Consider the following 26,642-nt stretch of genomic DNA (forward strand, 5'->3'; position numbering starts at 1 on the left):
ATATTATCTGTAGGTAAGTATTATCGAAGCAAAGGTTTACTTCCCAAAATTGGTTTCTTCTTCGTGTATGTTACCAAAACATAATATATTAAGACCATACAGGTGAAGGGATATAGATCACCTTATCCTGGAAAAGGCAAAATTCCTGATCCCCTAAGGAATGAAACAGCTTAAAATTTTGTGAGATACAGTAGAACCTATCTTGAAAAGCCACCACTTCTGCCACAACATAATGGTCACTCATGATAGGTGGTCTCTCATAACAGGTCTTAACACTAAAAAATAAATCTGTACATGGAGAACCTGGTCTCTCAAGACGGGTTTTACTTTATTTGCCTCGATGTAGCATGCAGGAAAACTTTCCCCACAAAACCTGCAGAAGTTGAGTGACTGTGTCATTGTGAAGCCGCTGAACAAACCAGGAAGGTAGTGTAGCATGTTATGATATTCTACAGGACCCACCAAGTCAAAATCAGCCCTTCAGGAAATAAGGTTACTGAGGTAAAAGCTTGGGAAAGTAGTCTTGGACTTTTCATCCCATGGTTTGGAAAATGATGTGGTTGTGGAACAGTAACATATCAATGCTATTCTAGCTGTATATACATGTGACAGAAAAGAAGTAACACAACAATGCTATGCTAGTTGTGTATACATGTGACAGAAAAGATGTAACACATCAATGCTATGCTAGCTGTGTATACATGTGACAGAAAAGAAGCAATACGTCAATACTATGCTAGCTGTATATACATGTGACAGAAAAGAAGTAACATGTCAATGCTATGCTAGCCGTGTATACATGTGCTAGAGAAAAATAACACATCAATGCTATGCTAGCTGTGTATACATGTGACAAAAAAGAAGTAACACATCAATGCTATGCTAGTTGTATATGCATGTGACAGAAAAGTAACACATCAGTGCTATGCTACCTGTGTATACATGTGACAGAAAAGAAGTAACACATCAATGCTATGCTAGTTTTATATACATGTGACAGAAAACATGTAACACATCAATGCTACGCTAGCTGTGTATACATATGACAGAAAAGATGTAACACATCAATGCTATGCTAGTTGTGTATACTTGTGACAGAAAAGTAACACATCAATGCTATGCTAGCTGTGTATACATGTGACAGAAAAGAAGTAACATGTCAATGCTGTGCTAGCTGTGTATACATGTGACAGAAAAGAAGCAACACATTAATGCTATGCTAGTTTTATATACATGTGACAGAAAACATGTAACACATCAATGCTACGCTAGCTGTGTATACATATGACAGAAAAGATGTAACACATCAATGCTATGCTAGCTGTGTATACATGTGACAGAAAAGAAGTAACATGTCAATGCTGTGCTAGCTGTGTATACATGTGACAGAAAAGAAGCAACACATTAATGCTATGCTAGATGTGTATACAGTAATAATAATAACAATAATAATGAGGACTTTGTATAGCACCTAATCTTTAGAAGCTCTAAGCGCTTTACAACATTAGACTACACTTGTAAGATAAAAAACATATAATGATATGATTACAAAAACACACACCAGGAAATTAGAAAACATAAAAAGAACATGCTGAGAATATTTAAGGTAGTTAAAATTATTAGGTCTTTAAGTTTGTTCTTGCAGTCGAAATAAGTGAGTTTTGAGAGCACTCTTGAATGGGATCACTGTGTCTTTGTGTCTATGTTCAGTGGGCAATTCATTCCACGTTGCTGAGTGGCCGAGTGGTCTAAAGCGCTCTTCGTTACGGATCACTGCCATCTCACCTCTGTCTGCGGCGGTTCGAGTCTAAGATTCAGCCAATGTGGGCATGTGAGAAAGCTTGCCAGTAGCTTCTCGTGGGTCGGTGGTTCTTTCCAGGGTTTTCCGGGTTCTTCCTCCACCATTAATACTGGCCGCCATGTATAGCCTATCGTGCTGAAAAATGGCGTTAAACCCCACAACAACAACAACAACATTCCACGTTGCTGGGCCCAGGTATGCAAAAGAACGCTGTCCATATGACTTTGTGTTCATAGTGGGAATAATGAGTATATGATTGTCAGAAGAGGAGCTTAAGTATCTTGCTGGTGTGTACACATGGGTGAGGTCGGATAGGTATGTTGGACTAGAGTCCGACAGTGAAATGTAGCACAGAGAACAAATTTTGTCTGATTCTGGATCGAATGGATAGCCAGTATAGGGTACAGAGCAGCAGGGAGGTGTGCTCTGATCGTGGTACTCTAAGTATGATCTGTGCAGCTGTGTTTTGAACTTTCTGAAGTTCTGCAGCAGATATTGAGATGAACCAGGCAGAATTGAGTTACAATAGTCCAGTCTTGAAAGTACTAATGAACACACAAGTATTTTAGTGGCATCAACTGAAAGATCTTTGCGAATGGAGCTGATGCGTCTCAGCTCAAGATATGCAGCCTTCCATATGTTTATGACATGTTGGTGCAATGTGAGAGTACTGTCCAGAGTAACACCTAGGTTTCGTACGGATTGTGTGAATTTAATGTTGGTGTTGCTGATATTTATTGTTTGAGGTAAATATGTGAATGAGAAAGTCTTTGTGTTGTGATCAGAATGGCCTCAGTTTTATCATCATTCATCTGCAGCTTGTTACATGTCATCCATGATTTCACATCAGAAATGCACCTCTCTATACCTTGGATGGTAGCATCAACTTCAGTTGGGTGGCTAGATTTGTATATTTGGGTGTCATCAGTGTACAATTGGTGAGACACTGGATGATGATCTATGACACTTGAGAGTGACTGAGTGTATAGAATGAAAAGAACAGGTCCAAGAAAAGACCCCTGTGGAACACCACAACATAGATAAACTGGGCTGGAGTGTATTCCATTTGCAGATACAATTTGTGTCCTGTTGACCAAGTAGGACTCGAACCACAGTAAGGCTGTATCATGAAAGCCAAATACGTGCTGGAGACGGTGAAGTACTATATCATAGTCTATTGTGTCAAATGCTGCAGACAAAACAAGGAGGGTGAGGACTGTAATCTTTCTACTATCCAAAGTGGAGAGAATGTCATTAACTACTTTTAGAAAAGCAGTTTCAGTACTGTGGCAAGGGCAATATGCAGATTGTACATTGCTAAAAAGACTGTCTGAATTCAGATGAGATACAAGCTGGGATAGAACAACCTTTGCTAAGATTTTTTATATGAATGGGAGATTAGAAACTGGGCAGTAGTTCTTTAAATCATTATGGTCTAGTGTTGGTTTCTTCAGCAGAGGCTTTACAATGGCAGTTTTGAAAAATGATTGGTGGAATTCTCCAGATGAGAGAGAGGTATTAATAACATCAGTTAGTGAAGGCAATACTGGATCTAAGCACTCAAGCAGCAGTGATGTTGGAATTGGATCAAGTTCACATGACTTTGGTGCACTCTTCATCACGATTGTACGTACGAAATCCATAGAGACAGGTTCAGATGCTGCTAATGGTTGCCGCTCAAATTCTGTATCCCAACTGTATCGTGATGATGAGTCAATTGAAATTGTGGTGTCAAGCTTATATCTAATGGTTTGTACTTTGTCACGGAAGAAATTTGCAAACATGTCTGGAAGGTCGACTGGAGAGAAGGTAGTTGGAAGTGGTGTTGATTTGTTCCTTGACATTAGCTTGTTAGTAATCTTGAACAGCTCTTTGCAGCTGGAACTTTCCATGATCTTAGTAGTGTAGTGGGCTGATTTCACTGCATGGACTATATTTGTGACATTCTTCTTAGCGGCTTCATAGATTTGCTTATGAATATTGAGTCTGGTGGAAAGCCAAAGCCTTTCAGCTTTACGGCGGTCTCTTTTAGCAGTGCGAAGGTGGTCCCAAACACTGCTATACCAAGGAGAACACTTTTCAATTGATACTCTGCACTTGGTACCTGGGGCATGTTTGTCGAGCAATGAACACAGGCAGTTATCAAGTTGTTCTGCTCTGTACATGTGACAGAAAAGAAGTAACACATCAATGCTATGCTAGCTGTGTATATATGTGACAGAAAAGATGTAACACATCAATGCTAATTGTGAACAAATGTGACAATAAAGAAGCAATACATCAGTGCTATGCTAGCTGTGTATACATGTGATAGAACAGAAGTAACATGTCAATTCTATGCTAGCTGTGTATACATGTGACAGAAAAAAAGGAACACATCAATGCTATGCTAGTTGTGTATACAGGTGACAGGTCATGACAGATCAGAAGATTGTTTTAAAAATATGGTCAGGAATTCTGACTGCAAAAGAGGTAGATTTTCACTGACCCAATTTTTAGACAAAACTATTGCAAAACTTGTACATTTTATTAACATTTAAATATGCACTTAAGATCATTCCTTTAACATTAACTTGCCATTCATACCCATCTTATATGTACCACAAGCAGTTCTAGTGTTTCTTAGATCATTCCTGGGTTGCCATTCATACCCATCTTATATGTACCACAAGCAGTTCAAGCATTTCTTAGATCATTCCTGGGTTGCCATTCATACCCATCTTATATGTACCACAAGCAGTTCTAGCATTTCTTAGATCATTCCTGGGTTGCCATTCAAACCCATCTTATATGTACCACAAGCAGTTCCAGCGTTTCTTAGATCATTTCTGGGTTGCCAATCATACCCATCTTATATGTACCACAAGCAGTTCAAGTGTTTCTTAGATCATTCCTGGGTTGCCATTCATACCCATCTTATATGTACCACAAGGAGTTCTAGTGTTTCTTAGATCATTCCTGGGTTGCCATTCATACCCATCTTATATGTACCACAAGCAGTTCTAGCATTTCTTTAATCATTCCTGGGTTGCCATTCATACCCATCTTATATGTACCACAAGCAGTTCAAGCATTTCTTAGATCATTCCTGGGTTGCCATTCATGCCTATCTTATATGTACCACAAGCAGTTCTAGCATTTCTTAGATCATTCCTGGGTTGCCATTCATACCCATCTTATATGTACCACAAGCAGTTCAAGCATTTCTTAGATCATTCCTGGGTTGCCATTCATACCTATCTTATATGTACCACAAGCAGTTCTAGCATTTCTTAGATCATTCCTGGGTTGCCATTCATACCCTTCTTATATGTACCACAAGCAGTTCCAGCGTTTCTTAGATCATTTCTGGGTTGCCAATCATACCCATCTTATATGTACCACAAGCAGTTCAAGTGTTTCTTAGATCATTCCTGGGTTGCCATTCATACCCATCTTATATGTACCACAAGGAGTTCTAGTGTTTCTTAGATCATTCCTGGGTTGCCATTCATACCCATCTTATATGTACCACAAGCAGTTCTAGCATTTCTTTAATCATTCCTGGGTTGCCATTCATACCCATCTTATAATAATAATAATAATAATAATGACCTTATTTAAATAATGACCTTATTTAAAGAGGGTAACACAATTAGCTAAAAACTAATCTACCTTGAGGCCCTCATACAAAGGAATTCATTTATTTAAGCTGCATCTCTGAAGCCACTGGATATATTGGGTTTGGAAGAAGGAAATAGAGTGGGCATTTCTAATCTCAGCTGGAATACTATTCCAGAGCAGAGTTCCAGAGTATTGGAAACTTTTTTTAAATAACTCCTTATTTGGTTTGGGAATTTTATACTGTTTGCTTGACATGGATCGCAGGTGGGGAGTATTACCAGGTAGCCTATACTGGAATAGTGATTGTAAATATTCAGGAGCACTATTCTGAGATATCCTGTACATTAATTTGGCTTTTCTCAAACAGATTCGGTCTTTAATAGGTAATATTTTTAACCTACCAGCTAAACTTTCCTTGCTTTCTTTCTGGATTGATATTAGCTCAAATGCTCTTTTTTGAAGATGTGCCAGCTTTGCTATGTTTTTATCATTTGAATTACCCCATACTGTACTACAGTAGTCCAAATAGGGTTGTATGTAACTGTTATAAAATAGTTTCCTGTGCCTTTCAGGGAGAAAATGTCTTATCCTACTGAGAAGCCATAAACTTGAATTGACTTTTTTACTGGTATGTTTGATATGTTCAGTTCATGATAGGTTATTATCTACCAGAACACCAAGTAGCCTATCCTGACAGACTATTTGCAGATTTGTATCCTTCCATGTCAGACATAGTTCATCACTATCAAGATTTGTCCTTCTTTGCCGTGTTGAGATAAGTAATATTTTAGTTTTACCAGTATTTACCACCATGCCATTACATGTGCACCAGTTTTCCAGTTTGTTTAGGGCATTCTGTAAAGAAATTTCGAGCTCATGCTTTGTGTTTTGGATGTCTGACAATGTTGTGTCATCTGCATAGAGATCTGTAGATGTTATTGAGTCTCTTAGTAAAAGTGGTAGGTCATTAATAAATAAAATGAATAGTAGTGGACCTAGAATTGAGCCTTGTGGTACTCCATATCTAATTGTTTCAGGTTCAGACAGAACATTATTTATGTAAACATGTTGTGTTCTCTCATTTAAGTACAAAGTAAACCATCTAATTGTTCTTTCATCACACTGGTAGATTTTCAGTTTCTTCAAAAGGATTTCATGATCCACCATGTCAAAAGCTTTCCTGAAATCTACAAATACAGTTCCTATTATTCTACCTTGGTCAAGTGCTTGAAGCCATTTATCAGTTAGGGAGATCAACGCAGTCTCACAGGAATGGTTCTGTCTAAAGCCTGATTGATTAGGGTGTAACAGCAAGTGTTTGGTTAAATATGACATGAATGAGTCATGGACATGTTTTTCAATCAATTTTGACAAGTTTGGTAGTATTGAAATTGGTCTGTAGTTATCAGCATCATCCTTAGAACCAGATTTGTGAATAGGAGTTACTTTTGCAGTTTTCCATATTTTGGGGACAGATGAGGTTGCAATACTTAAATTAATTATGAATGTTATGCTATCTACAATAGCAAAGGCAGAAGATTTAATGAGTCGTGGACCAATCTGATCAAGTCCTGTAGCTTTCTTGGTATCAAGTTCACTGAGACATTTTTTAACAAAGTTTTTTTGACACTGGTGGGATAGAGAAACATACCTCCTTTGAGATTTTACTGCTGCAGAACTTTTTCAGTTCATTAAAGTTGTTTTCTATCACTGGCTCTTTTAACTTTGTGGTAATGTTGATGAAAAAATCATTGAAAACATTTGCAATGTCAGTTTCATCAGTGACTATGGTGTCATTTACCAGAAGTGAGTGAATTTTATTTGTCTGTTTTTTGTGCGTTCCTCCAGTGAGTTCATTGAAGACTTTCCAAATGGAGTTTGTGTTGCTCTTTTTGTTTTCAAGCAATGATTGATAATAAGTTTTTTTAGCTTTTTTGATCATACTTGTTATTTTATTTCTCCATACTTTATATTGTGCATGGTTTTCAATAGCCTTGAATTTGTCTCGTGTTTTCATAGCATCTAGGATTTCAGTAGTAAGCCAATTAGGTTGAATATCAGTCTTTACTCGATGTACTTTCAGTGGTGCATGCTTAGATACTACATCCATAAACAAGTCAGTCCACACCCTCATGGCTTCATCTATGTCATCCAAATTTTGGATCATACTCCATGGAACTTTATATAGGTCATTATATGTACCACAAGCAGTTCAAGCATTTCTTAGATCATTCCAGGGTTGCCATTCATGCCTATCTTATATGTACCACAAGCAGTTCTAGCATTTCTTAGATCATTCCTGGGTTGCCATTCATACCCATCTTATATGTACCACAAGCAGTTCAAGCATTTCTTAGATCATTCCTGGGTTGCCATTCATGCCTATCTTATATGTACCACAAGCAGTTCTAGCATTTCTTAGATCATTCCTGGGTTGCCATTCATACCCATCTTATATGTACCACAAGCAGTTCTAGCATTTCTTAGATCATTCCTGGGTTGCCAATCATACCCATCTTATATGTACCACAAGCAGTTCTAGCATTTCTTAGATCATTCCTGGGTTGCCATTCATACCCATCTTATATGTACCACAAGCAGTTCTAGCGTTTCTTAGATCATTCCTGGGTTGCCATTCATATCCATCTTATATGTACCACAAGCAGTTCTAGCATTTCTTAGATCATTCCTGGGTTGCTATTCATACCCATCTTATATGTACCACAAGCAGTTCAAGCATTTCTTAGATCATTCCTGGGTTGCCATTCATACCCATCTTATATGTACCACAAGCAGTTCTAGTGTTTCTTAGGTCATTCCTGGGTTGCCATTCATACCCGTCTTATATGTACCACAAGCAGTTCTAGTGTTTCTTAGATCATTCCTGGGTTGCCATTCATATCCATCTTATATGTACCACAAGCAGTTCTAGCATTTCTTAGATCATTCCTGGGTTGCTATTCGTACCCATCTTATATGTACCACAAGCAGTTCTAGCATTTCTTAGATCATTCCTGGGTTGCCATTCATACCCATCTTATATGTACCACAAGCAATTTTAGTGTTTCTTAGATCATTCCTGGGTTGCCATTCATACCCATCTTATATGTACCACAAGCAGTTCTAGCATTTCTTAGACCATTCCTGGGTTGCCATTCATACCCATCTTATATGTACCACAAGCAGTTCAAGCATTTCTTAGATCATTCCTGGGTTGCCATTCATACCCATCTTATATGCACCACAAGCAGTTCTAGTGTTTCTTAGATTATTCCTGGGTTGCCATTCATACCCATCTTATATGTACCACAAGCAGTTCAAGCGTTTCTTAGATCATTCCTGGGTTGCCAATCATACCCGTCTTATATGTACCACAAGCAGTTCCAGCGTTTCTTAGATCATTTCTGGGTTGCCAATCATACCCATCTTATATGTACCGCAAGCAGTTCTAGTGTTTCTTAGATTATTCCTGGGTTGCCATTCATACCCATCTTATATGTACCGCAAGCAGTTCTAGCGTTTCTTAGATCATTCCTGGGTTGCCAATCATACCCATCTTATATGTACCACAAGCAGTTCTAGTGTTTCTTAGATTATTCCTGGGTTGCCATTCATACCCATCTTATATGTACCACAAGCAGTTCTAGCGTTTCTTAGATCATTCCTGGGTTGCCAATCATACCCATCTTATATGTACCACAAGCAGTTCTAGTGTTTCTTAGATTATTCCTGGGTTGCCATTCATACCCATCTTATATGTACCACAAGCAGTTCTAGTGTTTCTTAGATCATTCCTGGGTTGCCATTCATACCCATCTTATATGTACCACAAGCAGTTCAAGCGTTTCTTAGATCATTCCTGGGTTGCCATTCATACCCATCTTATATGTACCGCAAGCAGTTCAAGCGTTTCTTAGATCATTCCTGGGTTGCCATTCATACCCATCTTATATGTACCACAAGCAGTTCCAGCGTTTCTTAGATCATTTCTGGGTTGCCAATCATACCCATCTTATATGTACCACAAGCAGTTCTAGTGTTTCTTAGATCATTCCTGGGTTGCCATTCATACCCATCTTATATGTATCACAAGCAGTTCTAGTGTTTCTTAGATTATTCCTGGGTTGCCATTCATACCCATCTTATATGTACCACAAGCAGTTCTAGTGTTTCTTAGATCATTCCTGGGTTGCCATTCATACCCATCTTATATGTACCACAAGCAGTTCTAGTGTTTCTTAGATCATTCCTGGGTTGCCATTCATACCCATCTTATATGTACCACAAGCAGTTCAAGCGTTTCTTTGATCATTCCTGGGTTGCCAATCATACCCATCTTATATGTACCACAAGCAGTTCCAGCGTTTCTTAGATCATTTCTGGGTTGCAAATCATACCCATCTTATATGTACCACAAGCAGTTCTAGCATTTCTTACATCATTTCTAAAGGTAGCAGTCCTCACCACTGTTGATCTTAACACATAAGAGATAATTTACTGTTATTGGATCCTATAGAGTAAACGTTAATTATCCTCAGAACTGGTAACGAGTACATAACTAGTCCACCAAGAAGTTTAAATTCTTTCCTGCCTGTGGGTAGATTCAGATTGCTGACTATCTGCCAGAACTGCTGTATATTGGTACTATCTGGGTCGAATCTCAGTAAGATTCTCCATATCAGGCACAGACTTGTACATTATACCATCACATCCTTTGTGACGTTAACACTAATTTGCAGACACATTACATGTCATCATTATCATCACTCTGTAATAATGACAATCAAATCTAGAAAACAATTAACACTTACTACTGTTACTGATGAAGGCAAAGATACCATTCAATAGCAATTTGTGACAAGTCCTTATGTCTGGGTTACATTCATGTATACAAAGGATTAAATCAAGGTTAGTGGTCAATGTATCAGTTTTGCAATATGGTCATTCATAGTTGAAGCCATATTTTGCCTAAAAAGTCATGGTCGCTGATGACGTTCTGCATATGGTCACTCATGACAATGAAGTTAGATAATAAATTATTATTATTATTATTATTATTATTATTATTATTCAACTGGAAGCTTTGGACCTGTGTTAGAACTTGTTGGACTATTTGGGATTTAACTCACAATACTGTAAGTTCTTTTTAATAGTTTCAGTATGTATTCCAGGGAGATAAATTATTTGTTGAATTGTACAAAGCTTGTTGCTTTCAGCTCTTTTCTGCTACTCAGGTTAAGAACATAGAGTCATAATACCACACATACTGAAACTGTAGTGAGGAAAGAAAATCTTAGAGTATATATTTGCCACATTGTCTATTAATATTGGTGTCATTTTCTTCTTTCCTTGATCATATATATATATACAGTGTTTCCCTTTACGCACATTTGTGCGTCAGGGATGCACGCTGTGGAAAATTGACGTACACATTTTGTTGCCATGCGGGGTTTTTTACGCAAAGGATTCACATAATGCGATCAGGATTTATTTTACATCCAATGCATTGGATGAGGGGTGGCATCGTGTATACTTTGAGCATAGGCATTGACTGGTTTCCCGCTTTGCTTACTCCCTGTGTTGCACTCCTCTATTCGTATAGTGGAGTGCAACGCAAGGAACATACGAAATAAGGAACCAAACTAGCATAGGAAACTTTATGATGGAGTAGGTTCCCCTAATCTCGTGAGCTCTCATGAGATTTCCATCGAGCTCAGCAAGATGTCATCTTGATGTTTAACCTAACTGCTTGCTACACTAGAAAGTGATCTCCAGAATAAAACGCCGTGCACTAAGAATCATTAGCAAAGAAAGTGGAAGAAGCAGAACACAAAAGAGTAACTCTTTATCTAACTTTAATGAAAAATGGAGAAAATAATTCCCTTGACTGGAATAAGGCACATCTTTTAGGATTAATACCGGTGTGACTTCTGATCACGTGATTGCAAAGACTGCAAAAGTGAATATTCCTTTCATGACAGGGTTTAAGAATTTTAAATAATCTGCCCTTGTTCACCACAAGATATCTGGAGGACACATTATAAAAGAAGACATTCTTTCACAACAAACAAATCAGTAAACTTGCCAAGACCAATGCGTTTATTTGAATTACACAGTCAGGGTTTCATTGTAGATTTTGTTGGTTTTTAACTTTGCTGTGATAAAAGAAAGATCTTAAAGTTCAAGTGTAACTTATAAGAAACAAGATGAATCATTAGCCTCCTTGATTTTTGGATAAATTTGTTCTAGGACGAAGTACAATGAAACCGATGATAGTACACATTTTATGACAGGCAGTAAATTAACTGTCATTTGGTTAAAAAGATTTATTAGGTTGTTTGTATTGGCCTGTATGTAATGTGTTCGTCTATAATATTGCTTCATAAAGATTAGAAGGAAACTGTTAAAAGTACGACTTTAAAAGAAAAATGAACTAATAAAATTATTCTTTGAATGGACAATGTATTTGTTTGTTAATTGTGCATGTTCGTTTATTTGTATGTTTAGAGAGAAAGAGAGAGTATGTTGTGCAAGTTGCAATATCCTACTTCAAGCTGAAAAAGTACAAGTCAGATGAAAATTTGTCAGTAGATTTTGACCCCCACATTTTTTACTTGACCCCCAGTTCTGACACCAAGGGGTTTTTTTTACCCTCAGTTTTACACCCCTGGGGGATACACTGTATGTATATATATATATATATATATATATATATATATATATATATATATATATATATATATATATATATATGGCTTCCTTTCTCTGGATAACATATATAAGATCCTTTCTCTGCATAACAGAGATATCATATATACAACCAGCATTGTCCATGGGATCCACTGATGCCCCATTAGGACTAGACTCTGATTCATAATTCTGGATCCATCCATGCCCAATTAGAACTAGACTCTGATTCATAACTCTGGATCAATCAATGCCCCATTAGGACTAGACTCTGATTCATAATTCTGGATCCATTCATGCCCCATTAGGACTAGACTCTGATTCATAATTCTGGATCCATCCATGCCCAATTAGAACTAGACTCTGATTCATAACTCTGGATCCATTCATGCCCCATCAGGACTATAATGTTTCATAATTCTGGATCCATTCATGCCCCATCAGGACTAGACTGATTCGTAATTCTGGATCCATCCATGCCCCATTAGGACTAAACTCTGATTCATAACTCTGGATCCATCAATGCCCCATTGGGACTAAACTCTGATTCATTACTCTGGATCCATCAATGCCCCATTAAGATTAGACTCTGATTCATAACTCTGGATCCATCCAAGCCCATTAGGACTAAACTCTGATTCAAAACTCTGGATCCATCAATGCCCCATTCAGACTAGACTGATTCATATCTTCAAAACTCTGGATCCATCAATGCCCCATTCAGACTAGACTGATTCATATCTTCGAAACTGTCCATGCCACATTAGGACTAGACTCTGATTCATAACTCAGAAACTGTTCTAGCCAGATGTGTGAACTGCAAATACTTGCTTGGCATTACAAGAGGGGCTAATCTGTATAATCAGCATAAATTCCTGGGTCTATTATCCCTCATCCCCACCACAGCCACACCTTGAAAGCCATAACCTCTGGGGTCCCAACAAAAGGAAGCTGTAATGGCTTACAAGGTTGTAGGGAGCTGTAATGGCTTACAAGGTTGTAGGAAGCTGTAAGGGCTTACAAGGTTGTAGGGAGTGGTAATGGCTTACAAGGTTGTAGGGAACTGTAATGGCTTACAAGGTTGTAGGAAGCTGTACTGGCTTACAAGGTTGTAGGAAGCTGTAAGGGCTTACAAGGTTGTAAGAAGCTGTTAATGGCTTACAAGGCTGTATGACGCTGTAATGGCTTACAAGGTTGTAGGGAGCTGTAATGGCTTACAAGATTGTATGAAGCTGTAATGGCTTACAAGGTTGTAGGAAGTTGTAAGGGCTTACAAGGTTATAAGAAGCTGTAATGGCTTACAAGGTTGTAGGAAGCTGTAAGGGCTTATAAGGTTGTAGGAAGCTGTAATGGCTTACAAGGCTGTAAGAAGCTGTAATGGCTTACAAGGCTGTAAGAAGCTGTAATGTCTTACAAGGTTGTAGGAAGCTGTAAGGGCTTACAAGGTTGTAGGAAGCTGTAAGGGCTTACAAGGTTGTAAGAAGCTGTAATGGCTTACAAGGTTGTAGGGAGCTGTAATGGCTGACAAGGTTGTAGGAAGCTGTAAGGGCTTACAAGGTTGCAAGAAGCTGTAATGGCTTACAAGGTTGCAAGAAGCTGTAATGGCTTACAAGATTGTAGGGAGCTGTAATGGCTTACAAGGTTGTATGAAGCTGTAATGGCTTACAAGGTTGTAGGAAGCTGTACTGGCTTACAAGGTTGTAAGAAGCTGTAATGGCTTACAAGGCTGTATGAAGCTGTAATGGCTTACAAGGTTGTAGGGAGCTGTAAGGGCTTACAAGGTTGTAGGAAGCTGTAAGGGCTTACAAGGTTGTAGGAAGCTGTAAGGGCTTACAAGGTTATAGGAAGCTGTAAGGGCTTACAAGGTTGTAGGAAGCTGTAAGGGCTTACAAGGTTGTAGGGAGCTGTAAGGGCTTACAAGGTTGCAAGAAGCTGTAATGTCTTAAAAGGTTGTAAGAAGCTGTAATGGCTTACAAGGTTGTAGGAAGCTGTAATGGCTTGCAAGGTTGTAGGGAGCTGTAATGGCTTACAAGGTTGTATGAAGCTGTACTGGCTTACAAGGTTGTAAGAAGCTGTAATGGCTTACAAGGCTGTATGAAGCTGTAATGGCTTACAAGGTTGTAGGGAGCTGTAATGGCTTACAAGGTTGTATGAAGCTGTAAGGGCTTACAAGGTTGTAGGAAGCTGTAAGGGCTTACAAGGTTATAAGAAGCTGTAATGGCTTACAAGGTTGTAGGAAGCTGTAAGGGCTTACAAGGTTGTAGGAAGCTGTAAGGGCTTACAAGGTTGTAGGGAGCTGTAAGGGCTTAAAAGGTTGCAAGAAGCTGTAATGGCTTAAAAGGTTGCAAGAAGCTGTAATGGCTTACAAGGTTGTAGGAAGCTGTAATGGCTTACAAGGTTGTAGGAAGCTGTAAGGGCTTACAAGGTTGTAAGAAGCTGTAATGGCTTACAAGGCTGTATGAAGCTGTAATGGCTTACAAGGTTGTAGGGAGCTGTAAGGGCTTACAAGGTTGTAGGAAGCTGTAAGGGCTTACAAGGTTGTAGGAAGCTGTAAGGGCTTACAAGGTTATAGGAAGCTGTAAGGGCTTACAAGGTTATAGGAAGCTGTAAGGGCTTACAAGGTTGTAGGAAGCTGTAAGGGCTTACAAGGTTGTAGGGAGCTGTAAGGGCTTACAAGGTTGCAAGAAGCTGTAATGGCTTAAAAGGTTGTAAGAAGCTGTAATGGCTTACAAGGTTGTAGGAAGCTGTAATGGCTTGCAAGGTTGTAGGGAGCTGTAATGGCTTACAAGGTTGTATGAAGCTGTAATGGCTTACAAGGTTGTAGGAAGCTGTACTGGCTTACAAGGTTGTAAGAAGCTGTAATGGCTTACAAGGCTGTATGAAGCTGTAATGGCTTACAAGGTTGTAGGGAGCTGTAATGGCTTACAAGGTTGTATGAAGCTGTAAGGGCTTACAAGGTTGTAGGAAGCTGTAATGGCTTACAAGGTTGTAGGAAGCTGTAAGGGCTTACAAGGTTGTAGGAAGCTGTAAGGGCTTACAAGGTTGTAGGGAGCTGTAAGGGCTTACAAGGTTGCAAGAAGCTGTAATGGCTTACAAGGTTGTAAGAAGCTGTAATGGCTTACAAGGTTGTAGGAAGCTGTAATGGTTTACAAGGTTGTAGGAAGCTGTAAGGGCTTACAAGGTTGTAAGAAGCTGTAATGGCTTACAAGGTAGTAGGAAGCTCTATGGGCTTACAAGGTTGTAGGAAGCTGTAAGGGCTTACAAGGTTGTAAGAAGCTGTAATGGCTTATAAGGTTGTAGGAAGCTGTAATGGCTTAAGATGTTGTAGGAAGCTGTAATGGCTTACAAGGCTGTAAGAAGCTGTAATGGCTTACAAGGTTGTAGGAAGCTGTAATGGTTTATAAGGTTGTAGGAAGCTGTAATGGCTTAAAAGGTTGTAGGTTTGATTCCCACCATTTGATTAGCAGCTGAATTTCAGAGGAATTTTTAAGGTCATGGGTTTCTTAGCTTTTGGAAATTAAATAAATAGGAGGTGTTTCAGGAGGCAAGAATATTTGGGATTTTGTTTTCAATAAATGCTAAACAGAAAATATACATTTAAAACGATTTGTAGCTGATGGCACTGAATATACAAAATGCCCAAAAATAATGCATATTAACATTTTTAAATGGTAACTGTTTGGGGCCCTTAAATACAACAATAATGGTAACTGTTTGGGGCACTTAAATACAACAATAAAGGTAACTGTTTGGGGCACTTAAATACAACAATAATGGTAACTGTTTGGGGCACTTAAATACAACAATAATGGTAACTGTTTGGGCCCCTTAAATACAACAATAATGGTAACTGTTTGGGGCACTTAGATACAACAATAATGGTAACTGTTTGGGGCACTTAAATATGACAATAATGGTAACTGTTTGGGGCACTCAAATACGACAATAATGGTAACTGTTTGGGGTACTCAAATACGACAATAATGGTAACTGTTTGGGGTACTTAAATACAACAATAATGGTAACTGTTTGGGATACTTAAATACAACAATAATGGTAACTGTTTTGGGGCACTTAAATACAACAATAATGGTAACTGTTTGGGGCACTTAAATACAACAATAATGGTAATGGTTTGGGGTACTTAAATATAATAATAATAGTAACTGTCAAATGGCATTAAAAATGTTCAAGGTTTTAAAACATGGACAAGTTTTTGCAATAACTACAGTGTTGCTCCTTGGTTTAGCTATGAAGGGGTTATTTTAACTAAATCTGCCTAATAATGGTCAAGTTATAGGGATATGGGAAATTTGTCACTTTAGGGGACAATGTCAAGATGTAGGGATATGGGAAATTTGTCACTTTAGGGGACAATGTCAATATGTAGGGATATGGGAAATTTGTCAATTTAGGGGACACTGGCAAGGTGCAACACTGTACACTGCATTTTGTGTAAATTTAACACTAATGTATCCTTAGTCAAATCTTCATTGGTACTTTACAAACCAGTCATATAAATATATTATCAAATTATTATCAGCTTCAATTGTTACTTGTTTTGCAGCAATTACATTTTTCTTCAGTTTAAATTACAAATCATTCATTACAATCCCTATCATGTATTTTATTTATCTGTACATGTATATCATTGTACATGTTTTTATTTGTACATGTATATCATCTTCTATTGTAATTTATGCATCTTCTAAACAATTTTAAATATTTATTACTTCCCTTGCTTTCTAATATAAAATGTCAAGTAACTTCATATATGACAACTATGTGTATACATGGTTTCAATAGAAAATTTCTATAATTACATTTCTTGACCTTTTTTAACTTCTATAAACAATAATCTAAATGTATGTAATAAAACTATCATATGACCTACATAGTAATAAAGAACTCAATCAATTGGATGCATTATTTGGATTGTATTAATTCACTGATACGAGTGCCTGTTGATCACAGCTTAATTCTTCCAAGATCTTGAAGACAAAAGCTTATGCACATAAGAATTACAAAATTTTGTTAATCAATATGGTTTCTAGTGTTCACATGCTATTGACTCAATAATATGCACTGAAGTCACTCATATTCAACCAATCAGATGAAATATCACCTCATTAATATGGATAGATGTCGCTCATATTCAACCAATCTGACGAAATATCACCTCATTAATATGGATAGATGTCACTCATATTCAACCAATCAGATGAAATATCACCTCATTAATATGGATAGACATCACTCATATTCAACCAATCAGATGAAATGTCACCTCTTTAATATGCACTGATGTTGCTCATATTCAAATTCATCCAGGATCTTGAGCATATAAAGTCTGAATGAAATTTTGTCAACAATTAGAGCCTTAGAGCACTCACAAGCAATTGTTAGGGGACAAACATAAAGCACAGAGTGTACTCAGTGCCATACCATATTAGAGCACTCACAAGCAAGTGTTAGGGGACAAACAAAGTACAGGGTGTACTCAGTGCCACACCATATTAGAGCACTCACAAGCAAGTGTTTGGGGACAAACATAAAGCACAGGGTGTACTCAGTGTCATACCATAGACTTGCCTGGCCATTGTCAAGGTGAGCTAAGAAAAACCCCAATCCCCTACTTCAAAATAAACTCTGAGATTAGAATTTGACACTGTGCAATTTATAGGAATGCAACTACTTCATACCGTCATATAGGCAAAACAAAGGATTGAAACATTTACAACAAACTACCTTCCACCAGTCTCTTCTTGTGTTTCAATGACTGTGGTCACCTCTGACCCACTGGATGAGCCACTGTTCACTGTTATATTTGTTTCTTCTGATGAAGAAAAATCTATATTTTCCTGTCCTTCTCGTCTCCTTTTTGTGGGAGGCTGTCCTTCTGTTTCTTGATAACTTCCATCTTGGGAAGATTTTGATAAAGCATATACAGATGAATCCTGAATCTGGGAAGATAGTTCTTGTTCAAAGTTTAATTCTTTCATCTGGCTTCTCACTTCACCATGTCTGTATTTTGCTTGATGATTTCCCTCCAGTGATTGTTGCTCAGATTCGCTGTGGGAGATGTTTGTAAATATTTTGTCTGATTGACCACCTGAGCAAGATACATCCGATGAATGTGTTGGATCTGTGACAATAGAATCTGATACATCTTGTCTCTGATTTGTTGTTTTGGTCAAAATCTCTGTATTTTCTATACAATCATCCAATTTTGAACACTGATTCACTGAGTTCTGATTTGAATTATTTTCTACTGTAAAATCTAACCCTACCAACTTAAGGCTATCATTTTTATCATATTCTGGATTTTTTGATTTTGGGCTGCCATCTTCTACAAAAAAATAAAAATCAGAATTTGTGACTTCTTCATTCTGGAGTTGGCTTTCTGCTTCAGTCCCAGCAACAGAGGTTGGAATTTCTTGATTTCTCTGATCTACCCCAGTAACATTCACATCATCTTCACCAAACTGTGAATAAAATGACTGTGTTTCACCTTCTTCTCCTTCACATTCTGGTATTCCATAGGAGGAAACTGACAGATCCTGATGTGTCTGAAAACCAGTTGTAACAACATTGTCGATTTCACCTAACACAGTTTGAGTGTCCTGAACTTCTGAAAGAGTTGTCTCCCTTGCATCCTCAATTGCCTCCACCATCTGATTCAGTACATTTTGTGTGTTTATTTCTGAATCCTCCATGTTAAATGTTTGAAGATCTAATCACCAAGAATGAATCTGCAATGGGTAAAAAGTTATTTTTTTTTACAAATAAGCATCATTCAGAACTGACTATAAAAACTATTAGTAAGTTATTCAGTTCTTGCATAGCTCTTTTGAGTTAAACAATGTCAACTTAAAGAATCACATAATGGCAGGAATATAGAATCTTTTACATATATTCAGTATTTCACAACTTTGGAGTATATGTTGCATGGAGACTGTAAATAGGATTTCATTGAGAGTGAATTCTACAAATGACCTTACTAACTGTTATAGGGCAATTAATAATTCATTGATAAATCCAATGTCACACAAACACAATTGTTTGCCTAAGAGCCATGTGAATTCTATTCAGATGGCATAGTGTAAAAAGTTTTCAAGTCATGGATCTCAATGAATTACAACATTAGTCAAAGTATGTAGTCTTCAATGAAGTACAAAATTAGTCAAAGTATGTAGTCATCAGTGAATTACAACATTAGTCAAAGTATGTAGTCTTCAATGAATTACAACATTAGTCAAAGTATGTAGTCTTCAATGAATTACAACATTAGTCAAAGTATGTAGTCTTCAATGAATTACAACATTAGTCAAAGTATGTAGTCTTCAATGAATTACAACATTAGTCAAAGTATGTAGTCTTCAATGAATTACAACATTAATCAAACTATGTAGCTTTCAATGAATTACAACATTAATCAAAGTATGTAGTCTTCAGTGAATTACAACATTAGTCAAAGTATGTAGTCTTCAGTGAATTACAACATTAGTCAAAGTATGTAGTCTTCAGTGAATTACAACATTAATCAAAGTATGTAGCCTTCAATGAATTACAACATTAATCAAAGTATGTAGTCTTCAATGAGACGTAATATGCAGATAAATTATTTAATTATTAAAACTTACCATGACCATGATATCTGATCTTTAGACCCCAGAATCTTTGGGTTCCTTTATTAAGTGCAAAAAATATACAAAATATGGCCAAGTAACTTACTAAGGAACAAAAGTTAGACTACAATGCCCATGTTTCACTGAGCAACAATAACCCAGACCTCTGACCTTTTGACCCCAAAATAAAGATCTCTTTGATACCTCAAATTCAAGTTATCTTGCAAGTGACCGGATCACTGACATTTTGATCCCAAAATCTATTGGTTTGTTTCTTATGCCAAGTGCAAGCCGTCTACAAAGTTTAATAACTGATGACAGTGTGATGATAATGTTATTGTTTAGAAACTACCTGTATTCTCAAAGTGACCTTGATCTTCAATCCTAAAATTTCTTCCTCACCCTAAGTTCCTTACCCCACGAGAAAGCCATCCACAAAGTTTAGTAACTGCACACTGTGATGGTCTCAAGTTACTGTGAAGAAACCATTTTTGTTCTTTCAGCCAGTGACCTTGACCAATGACCTCCAAATCAATGGGCTTTTTCCTTACCGGATTTGCAAGCCATTCACAAAGTTTGGTAACTGTAGATAGTGGACAGCTGTTATGCAGAAATGAATATTGTAACAGACTGACAAATGAACATGATGACATAATATGAACTGCCTTCCATCAAGACATGAAACTAAACTAGGTAACAGACAGACAGATGGACATCATAACATAATAACCTTTACTTAAGGATAAGCATATAAAAAATACAGACCATAATATATACCACAAAGCCTTAGCGAAACCAATATTAAAATGCTGTGGGACCCCTATACCCTAAATTACAAACAGAAAAAGTGCTGCTATTTATGGTACATTTGGAAACACAACAATTTTATACGCCCTGTCTCATACATACATCATTAGTGCTGGCCATCACTTGAAATTAGTATTAAACAAGAACCAGAAATATTAAGCAAGGTACTGTTGTTAAATGCATACTTTTCACCATAATGCATCCTGTCTTAAATATGCATTGTTTGTCACTTGAAATTAGAAAATTTAGAACAAAATCAGTGTTGTAGCTAGCTAGGCTCTAATGGAAGGGGATACTGTGTCCCCCATCCTCCAAATTTGGTGGTTATTAAATGCCATTGTACAGATATGTTGTATAAAATGGATATTAAATGTCATTGTACAAATATGATATTTAAAATGGATATTAAGTGCCATTGTATAGATATGTTGTATAAAATGGATATTAAATGCCATTGTACAGATATGTTGTATAAAATGGATATTAAATGCCACTGTATAGATATGTTGTATAAAATGGATATTAAATGCCTTTGTACAGATATTTTGCATATAATGGTTATTAAATGCCACTGTACAGTTTTTACTCCCTTTAGTGACCTTTGCCATTGCCTGCATCAACATACATTGATGGATGTAGAAAAGTAGTAGATGTATCCTTCCATTTATTTTTCCTGATAAAAAAGATTGCCCATTGAACACACACAGCCCATTGAACACACACAGCCCACTGAACACACACAGCCCAGCCCACTGAACACACACAGCCCATTGAACACACACAGCCCATTGAACACACACAGCCCACTGAACACACACAGCCCATTGAACACACACAGCCCAATGAACACACACAGGTCAAGTTTTGGAGGACATAGGCCAAACTACTGCAGGGAACATGCAATCCTATGCTCAGAGTCCAACACCGCAATATTGATTAGGTTTCAAAAAAAATCTAAATCATAAGTAATTTTTACAAATGGATATTGGCATGATTTTTAGTGCAGCATATTCTATGAACTGACCCTTAAACAATCACCAATAGATGAATATCATGCAGCAACCATGCATTTTTTTTGTATGCAGAAACAGAAACAAGATCAAATGGAATTAAAGTAAAACCTGTCATGACAAAACAAACCTTTCCGCCAACAAAAAGCAGTCTCTCAAGATAGGTAATCTCTCAAGAGAGGTTTATGCAAACTTCAAAATTCAACTCTGTTTAAAAGGAAAGATACTGACAATCATTTAAAATATTGTATGCATCTATCATAAAACATTCGCATTTATATTTGATGTTGACAGGTACATGTATTAGTAAATTACTTGCAAATTTAACTAAGGTAACCCTTATTTCTCTAGTATTTAAGTTAACTTCAGTTCTTTCGGTTACATTAAGTTTTTACTCCAGTGTTCAGACTTTTCTCTTTTTCATTGGAGTCTGCCACTGGTAGCAAAATATATTTGTTATTAGTGATCAACTGTAACAACGACTAGAGGTTTTGGTTGATATATCTATCTATCTATCTATCATCTATCTATCTATTTATCTATCTATCAGTTTTGTGGTAGTCACTCACAGCAGTGATATTTAGTACAATCTGCCTGTGGAACCTCCTAAGCTGCCATGCTTAAAAAAGATTAAATCAAGTTTGCTGGTGTTTATATATATTTCTGCAGTGCAAATTTTGCCTAATAATTATAGTTGCATGTCGCAATCTGCAGGTGGTTGCTCAAGGCAGTGCATATACGAACTAAATTCTGTGCATTACAATTATGGTTGTAAATGACAGGTAGTCACTCACATCAGGTCTGTTAAGATAGGTTTTACTGCAGAACTAAGTTAAACACATTATTAAAAGACAGGTTAAATAAACACCTGCCACACTTTCTGAATAACTCCTTACAACCATTAAACAAAAATAAAAGAAATAGTCTCTTTTATCTGTTTCTATTTCCTTGTCCTTTCTGTTTTTGTCATAGACTTTGATTGCACTGGGGAGTAAATGAAAAGTAAATCTTGGCTTCTCAGATCCTTTTGTTGTTATTATCATAGATGCTTTATTTCAGAAAATAATGCACTCTCTTGAAGCACAAAAATGAACAACATTAAGTGTTATATTTTGCAATTAACTATGAATTGTATTGGACAATACAGTCAAAAATGTTCAAAACAACACCATAACTTAAATGCCATCCCATAATTTAACAGACTTTCATGTCAACAAACTTTTGTCATTCAGGAAAATAGTTTTAAGAATAGTCAGGTAATAGGGACCATTAAAAGTATTATGGTAGACAGACAGACAGAGACATAGATGGATAGATAGACATATATCTTGGGACAAAAAAATAGATGATTTTTTCCTGTAACATAATGCTTTTACCAATGATCATATGCCCCAGCACTTTTTGACACAAAACAAACTGTGTTGAATTTGCCACACCCCATTACTACATTTTATAAGAAAAGTAAGTAACTAGAATGTTTAACTGATAACTCATGGAAAGAAACATTAATGGTGCTGAATTTTGTAGAGATAATTTCACAGCACATTCTATCGTAGTCAGCGTTACATATTAACCATTAAGATTTATATATTGGATAGGCTCGCAATAACTTGGTGGCTTGTAATCGCTAACCCCTCCTGCTTGGAGGCATGAACTGAATCTTAATTAGAGTCCATTTGATAACAGGCTGACATATATGTCAATGTAAGGTCATGTAGAGTTGAAACAATCTAGAGAAATTTTTGGACGTCTTGATCCATTTCAAACTGGTGTCATAAAGTTATGTTTTCCAGATAGCTATTAATAAAGGAAGACTAGAGAGGATTATTCTGACTTTAATGAGAGTGAATGATAAAATTTTAGGCAGTTAGAGAAAGTAATCCTGACTGGCTAAGCTAAATGAGGGGATGTGTTCCCTGATGAAATTCAAGGTTTTAATGTAATCTCCATCAATAATATTAGTCAGAGTTTTTCTACTAAAATGGGAATCTGGCTCCAAGATCACTAGAAAAAATTACTATTCTCATTAAATACATCTTCCAAGGGACAAGGGGGTATGGAAATTTGGAAGATCTGTAACCATAGAGACATTGAGAATTCTCTGAGCTAGGAGGGCTTGGGAAGACACAAAGGAAAAAATAGCTCCATACTGTGTTGCACAGTGGAAAGACCATAATCTACAACTATGATGGTTGGTAAACCGGAGGCCAAAAATGAGAGAGAAGGAAGAGAAATACTGCAAAATCGACAAAATATCTATATGATACAATTTGTGTAACAGAATGACTAATTCAATTTTGCATGATCTATTAACTCTATTTCTAAGAGAAAATGAATCATTATCATTCTAATGTCAAGTTCAATTTTATTTTGTTTATGAAACTGATTAAATTTTATATTTTACATATGAGGGCTCGTGTTGTTCTATTCTAAATCCTTGCTCAGATCTCTGGTATTCCATCTATTAATTTCATATTTTAGTTTGTTGTTTACTTGATCTGTGCAATAACACCTTGGTTGATCATCTTCTAGATGATAAAAACCAAAAACCATAAGGAGTGGGCAATCTTACACATCATCCCACCACCTCCTGACAGAAACTTTATATTGTTCTTATTTAATGTGAAAAAGAAATGTATCCACCATCTACAGTGTACACATACATATAGTGTATGGCATATGCTGAGTAAAAACACTGACATGTTGTTTGTTGACATGAAGATGTATAAACGAATCATCTTTGGTTCTCCTCAATGGTTTCAGTGTGTTCTGACAATGAAAACTGGATCCAACAATTTCATAAATGAGAGAGAGAGAGAGAGAGAGAGAGAGAGAGAGAGAGAGAGAAAGAGAGAATGAATAACAATTACTCCAAGGCATCAACAATGCACACATGACACAGTGTAAGATGCAAAATAACCAAGTGTGTATTATATCTAGGTTAACAAAATAACAATATTTCAGCAGAAATAAATTATTAAATACACTGAGTGAAAATGGCAATAATTTTGCTAGCACAGATTACAAAAATATTCTTAAAGACAATTATTGCTGTGTATGCTATAGATGCCAAGTAAACATCAATGACTCATTGCATCAATTATGATAACAAGATGACAAACAATAAAATCTTGCACAAAAAAAGCATATGCTGCAACTGAATAGGGTTAACGTGTGCAGCATGATCATAGTAAGTTCAAATAAACTGTTAACTGAATACAAGACTACTTGGCACAGAGCAAGAATCAAATTCATGGCTCAATCAAAAGGTTGGGAAAACAAAGGCAGTGCTGCCATTACAAGCTAAGGGCATTGTGGTTGCAGAAAACTAAGGAAACATTTCTTGGGATTAGGCCTTGTTTACGAAAAGGCAAATATAAATTTAAAAAAGAATTGTACTGCATCAAACACATTGTACAGCAAAACAAAAAATATAAATATAAATGATTGTCTGGACTTGCATAAATATGGAAGCAATATACTTACTAGTAAATACCTCGACGGTAAAGAACATTGATGGACACTCCACTTTGCGGCAAGTAATATTAGAGTTAATATATAAAATTATTAAAATCCAAATAAACAGAGATATTAGCACTCTGCAAAGAATACTGCAATAATGTGGATAAACAGTGTATACCATAGTCTATATATGCATTTCTTGATGCTAATAGTGGCATGATAACATAAAAATATATAAGTATTTGAATTAAAGTATTTTGTATGTATTGCAAACCTCTAGAGTTTCCAAACTGCATCTAGATTTATAAAATTTTGTTCTTCAGAAGTCTGTAGTTAGGAAGGAACAACACTGACCATTTTATTATAATTATTATTTTATTAGTTTTAATAAAGTTTAAATGCATTTTTGAAATGGTTCATTTCTAAATCCTCCAACTGATACCCTTAGCAATTATTCTACCAGCTAAGTATTGATGCCTGGCATGATCAGCATTGCCTCCGAGTGATACCCTTAGCAATCATTCTACCAGCTAAGTATTGATTCCCTGGCATGATTAGCATTGCCTCCGAGTGATACCCTTAGCAATCATTCTACCAGCTAAGTATTGATGCCCTGGCATGATCAGCATTGCCTCCGAGTGATACCCTTAGCAATCATTCTACCAGCTAAGTATTGATGCCCCGGCATGATCAATGTTGTTTCCGAGTAATACCCTTAGCAATCATTCTACCAGCTAAATATTGAAGCCCTGGCATGATCATTGTTGCCTGGAAGTGGACTAGGTAATAATGAAGAATATCCCATAGGGGTGCAAGACTGTGAGTTAAAAATCAGCTTTGAATTCGAAAAATGGAGTTCAGATTGAGTAAAAAACAATCTTTGTCAAACTGGGTGAAATAAAAAATGCTGTGGTCTCCAATGCACAAATGAAGGTAAATGGAAACACTGTCATGGCTGCATTATATTAATGCTTGCAAATAAATACATGGTGTTTTCTTTCGCAAATAAAGAATAGTGGCTGCAGATCTATTTAATTTAAAAATAAAATATGCTACCGTTGGAGATAAGTATTTTACACACGTAAGTCTGTGTTAACTTGTTTGGTATGAGTGATATCTCCATCTTCAAGAATACATCCAAAGTAAACAGAATTAATTGGTCTGAGTCCTCAAAATTTGATGGCCTGTACACATGAAAGTAAGAAAATGAGTAGTCTGACTTTATTTACTGTATATACTAAATAGAAATTCTGGCCAACTCCTGAAAATTTGGTGTGAAGAGGGACCAGATATTTATACTAATGATATTAGTCACTTGCAGCAATGATACAAGATAGTAGTCTGATGACATTAGTCACCTGTAGCAAGGATACAAGATAGTTGTCTAATGACATTTGTCTCTTTTAGTAATGATACACAATAGTAGTCTGATGACATTAGTCACCTGTAGCAATGATACATGATAGTAGTCTAATGACAGTCTCTTGTAGTAATGATACATGAGAGTAGCCTGATGAGATTAGTCACTTGTAGCAATGATACAAGATAGTAGTCTAATGACATTAGTCTCTTGCAGTGATACATGATAGTAGTCTAATGATGTTAGTCACTTGTAGTAATGATACATGATAGTACTCTAATGAC

At 36.6% G+C, this 26,642-nt stretch overlaps 1 protein-coding gene across 1 annotated transcript in view; it reads right to left on the minus strand.

The window, feature by feature from the left end:
- LOC149800450 (telomerase Cajal body protein 1-like) overlaps positions 1-26,642 on the minus strand; it is a 104,130-nt gene that overhangs the window by 73,717 nt on the left and 3,771 nt on the right. Inside the window, exon 2 of the mRNA XM_089960067.1 lies at positions 17,840-18,843. Coding sequence (XP_089816193.1) covers positions 17,840-18,807 — 968 coding nt within the window. The 5' untranslated portion in view covers positions 18,808-18,843. The remainder of the gene's footprint in view (positions 1-17,839; positions 18,844-26,642) is intronic.

This window comes from Sinohyriopsis cumingii, chromosome 5 (genome assembly GCF_028554795.1).
Source record: "Sinohyriopsis cumingii isolate HCF-2022 chromosome 5, ASM2855479v2, whole genome shotgun sequence".
NCBI lineage: Eukaryota > Metazoa > Mollusca > Bivalvia > Unionida > Unionidae > Sinohyriopsis > Sinohyriopsis cumingii.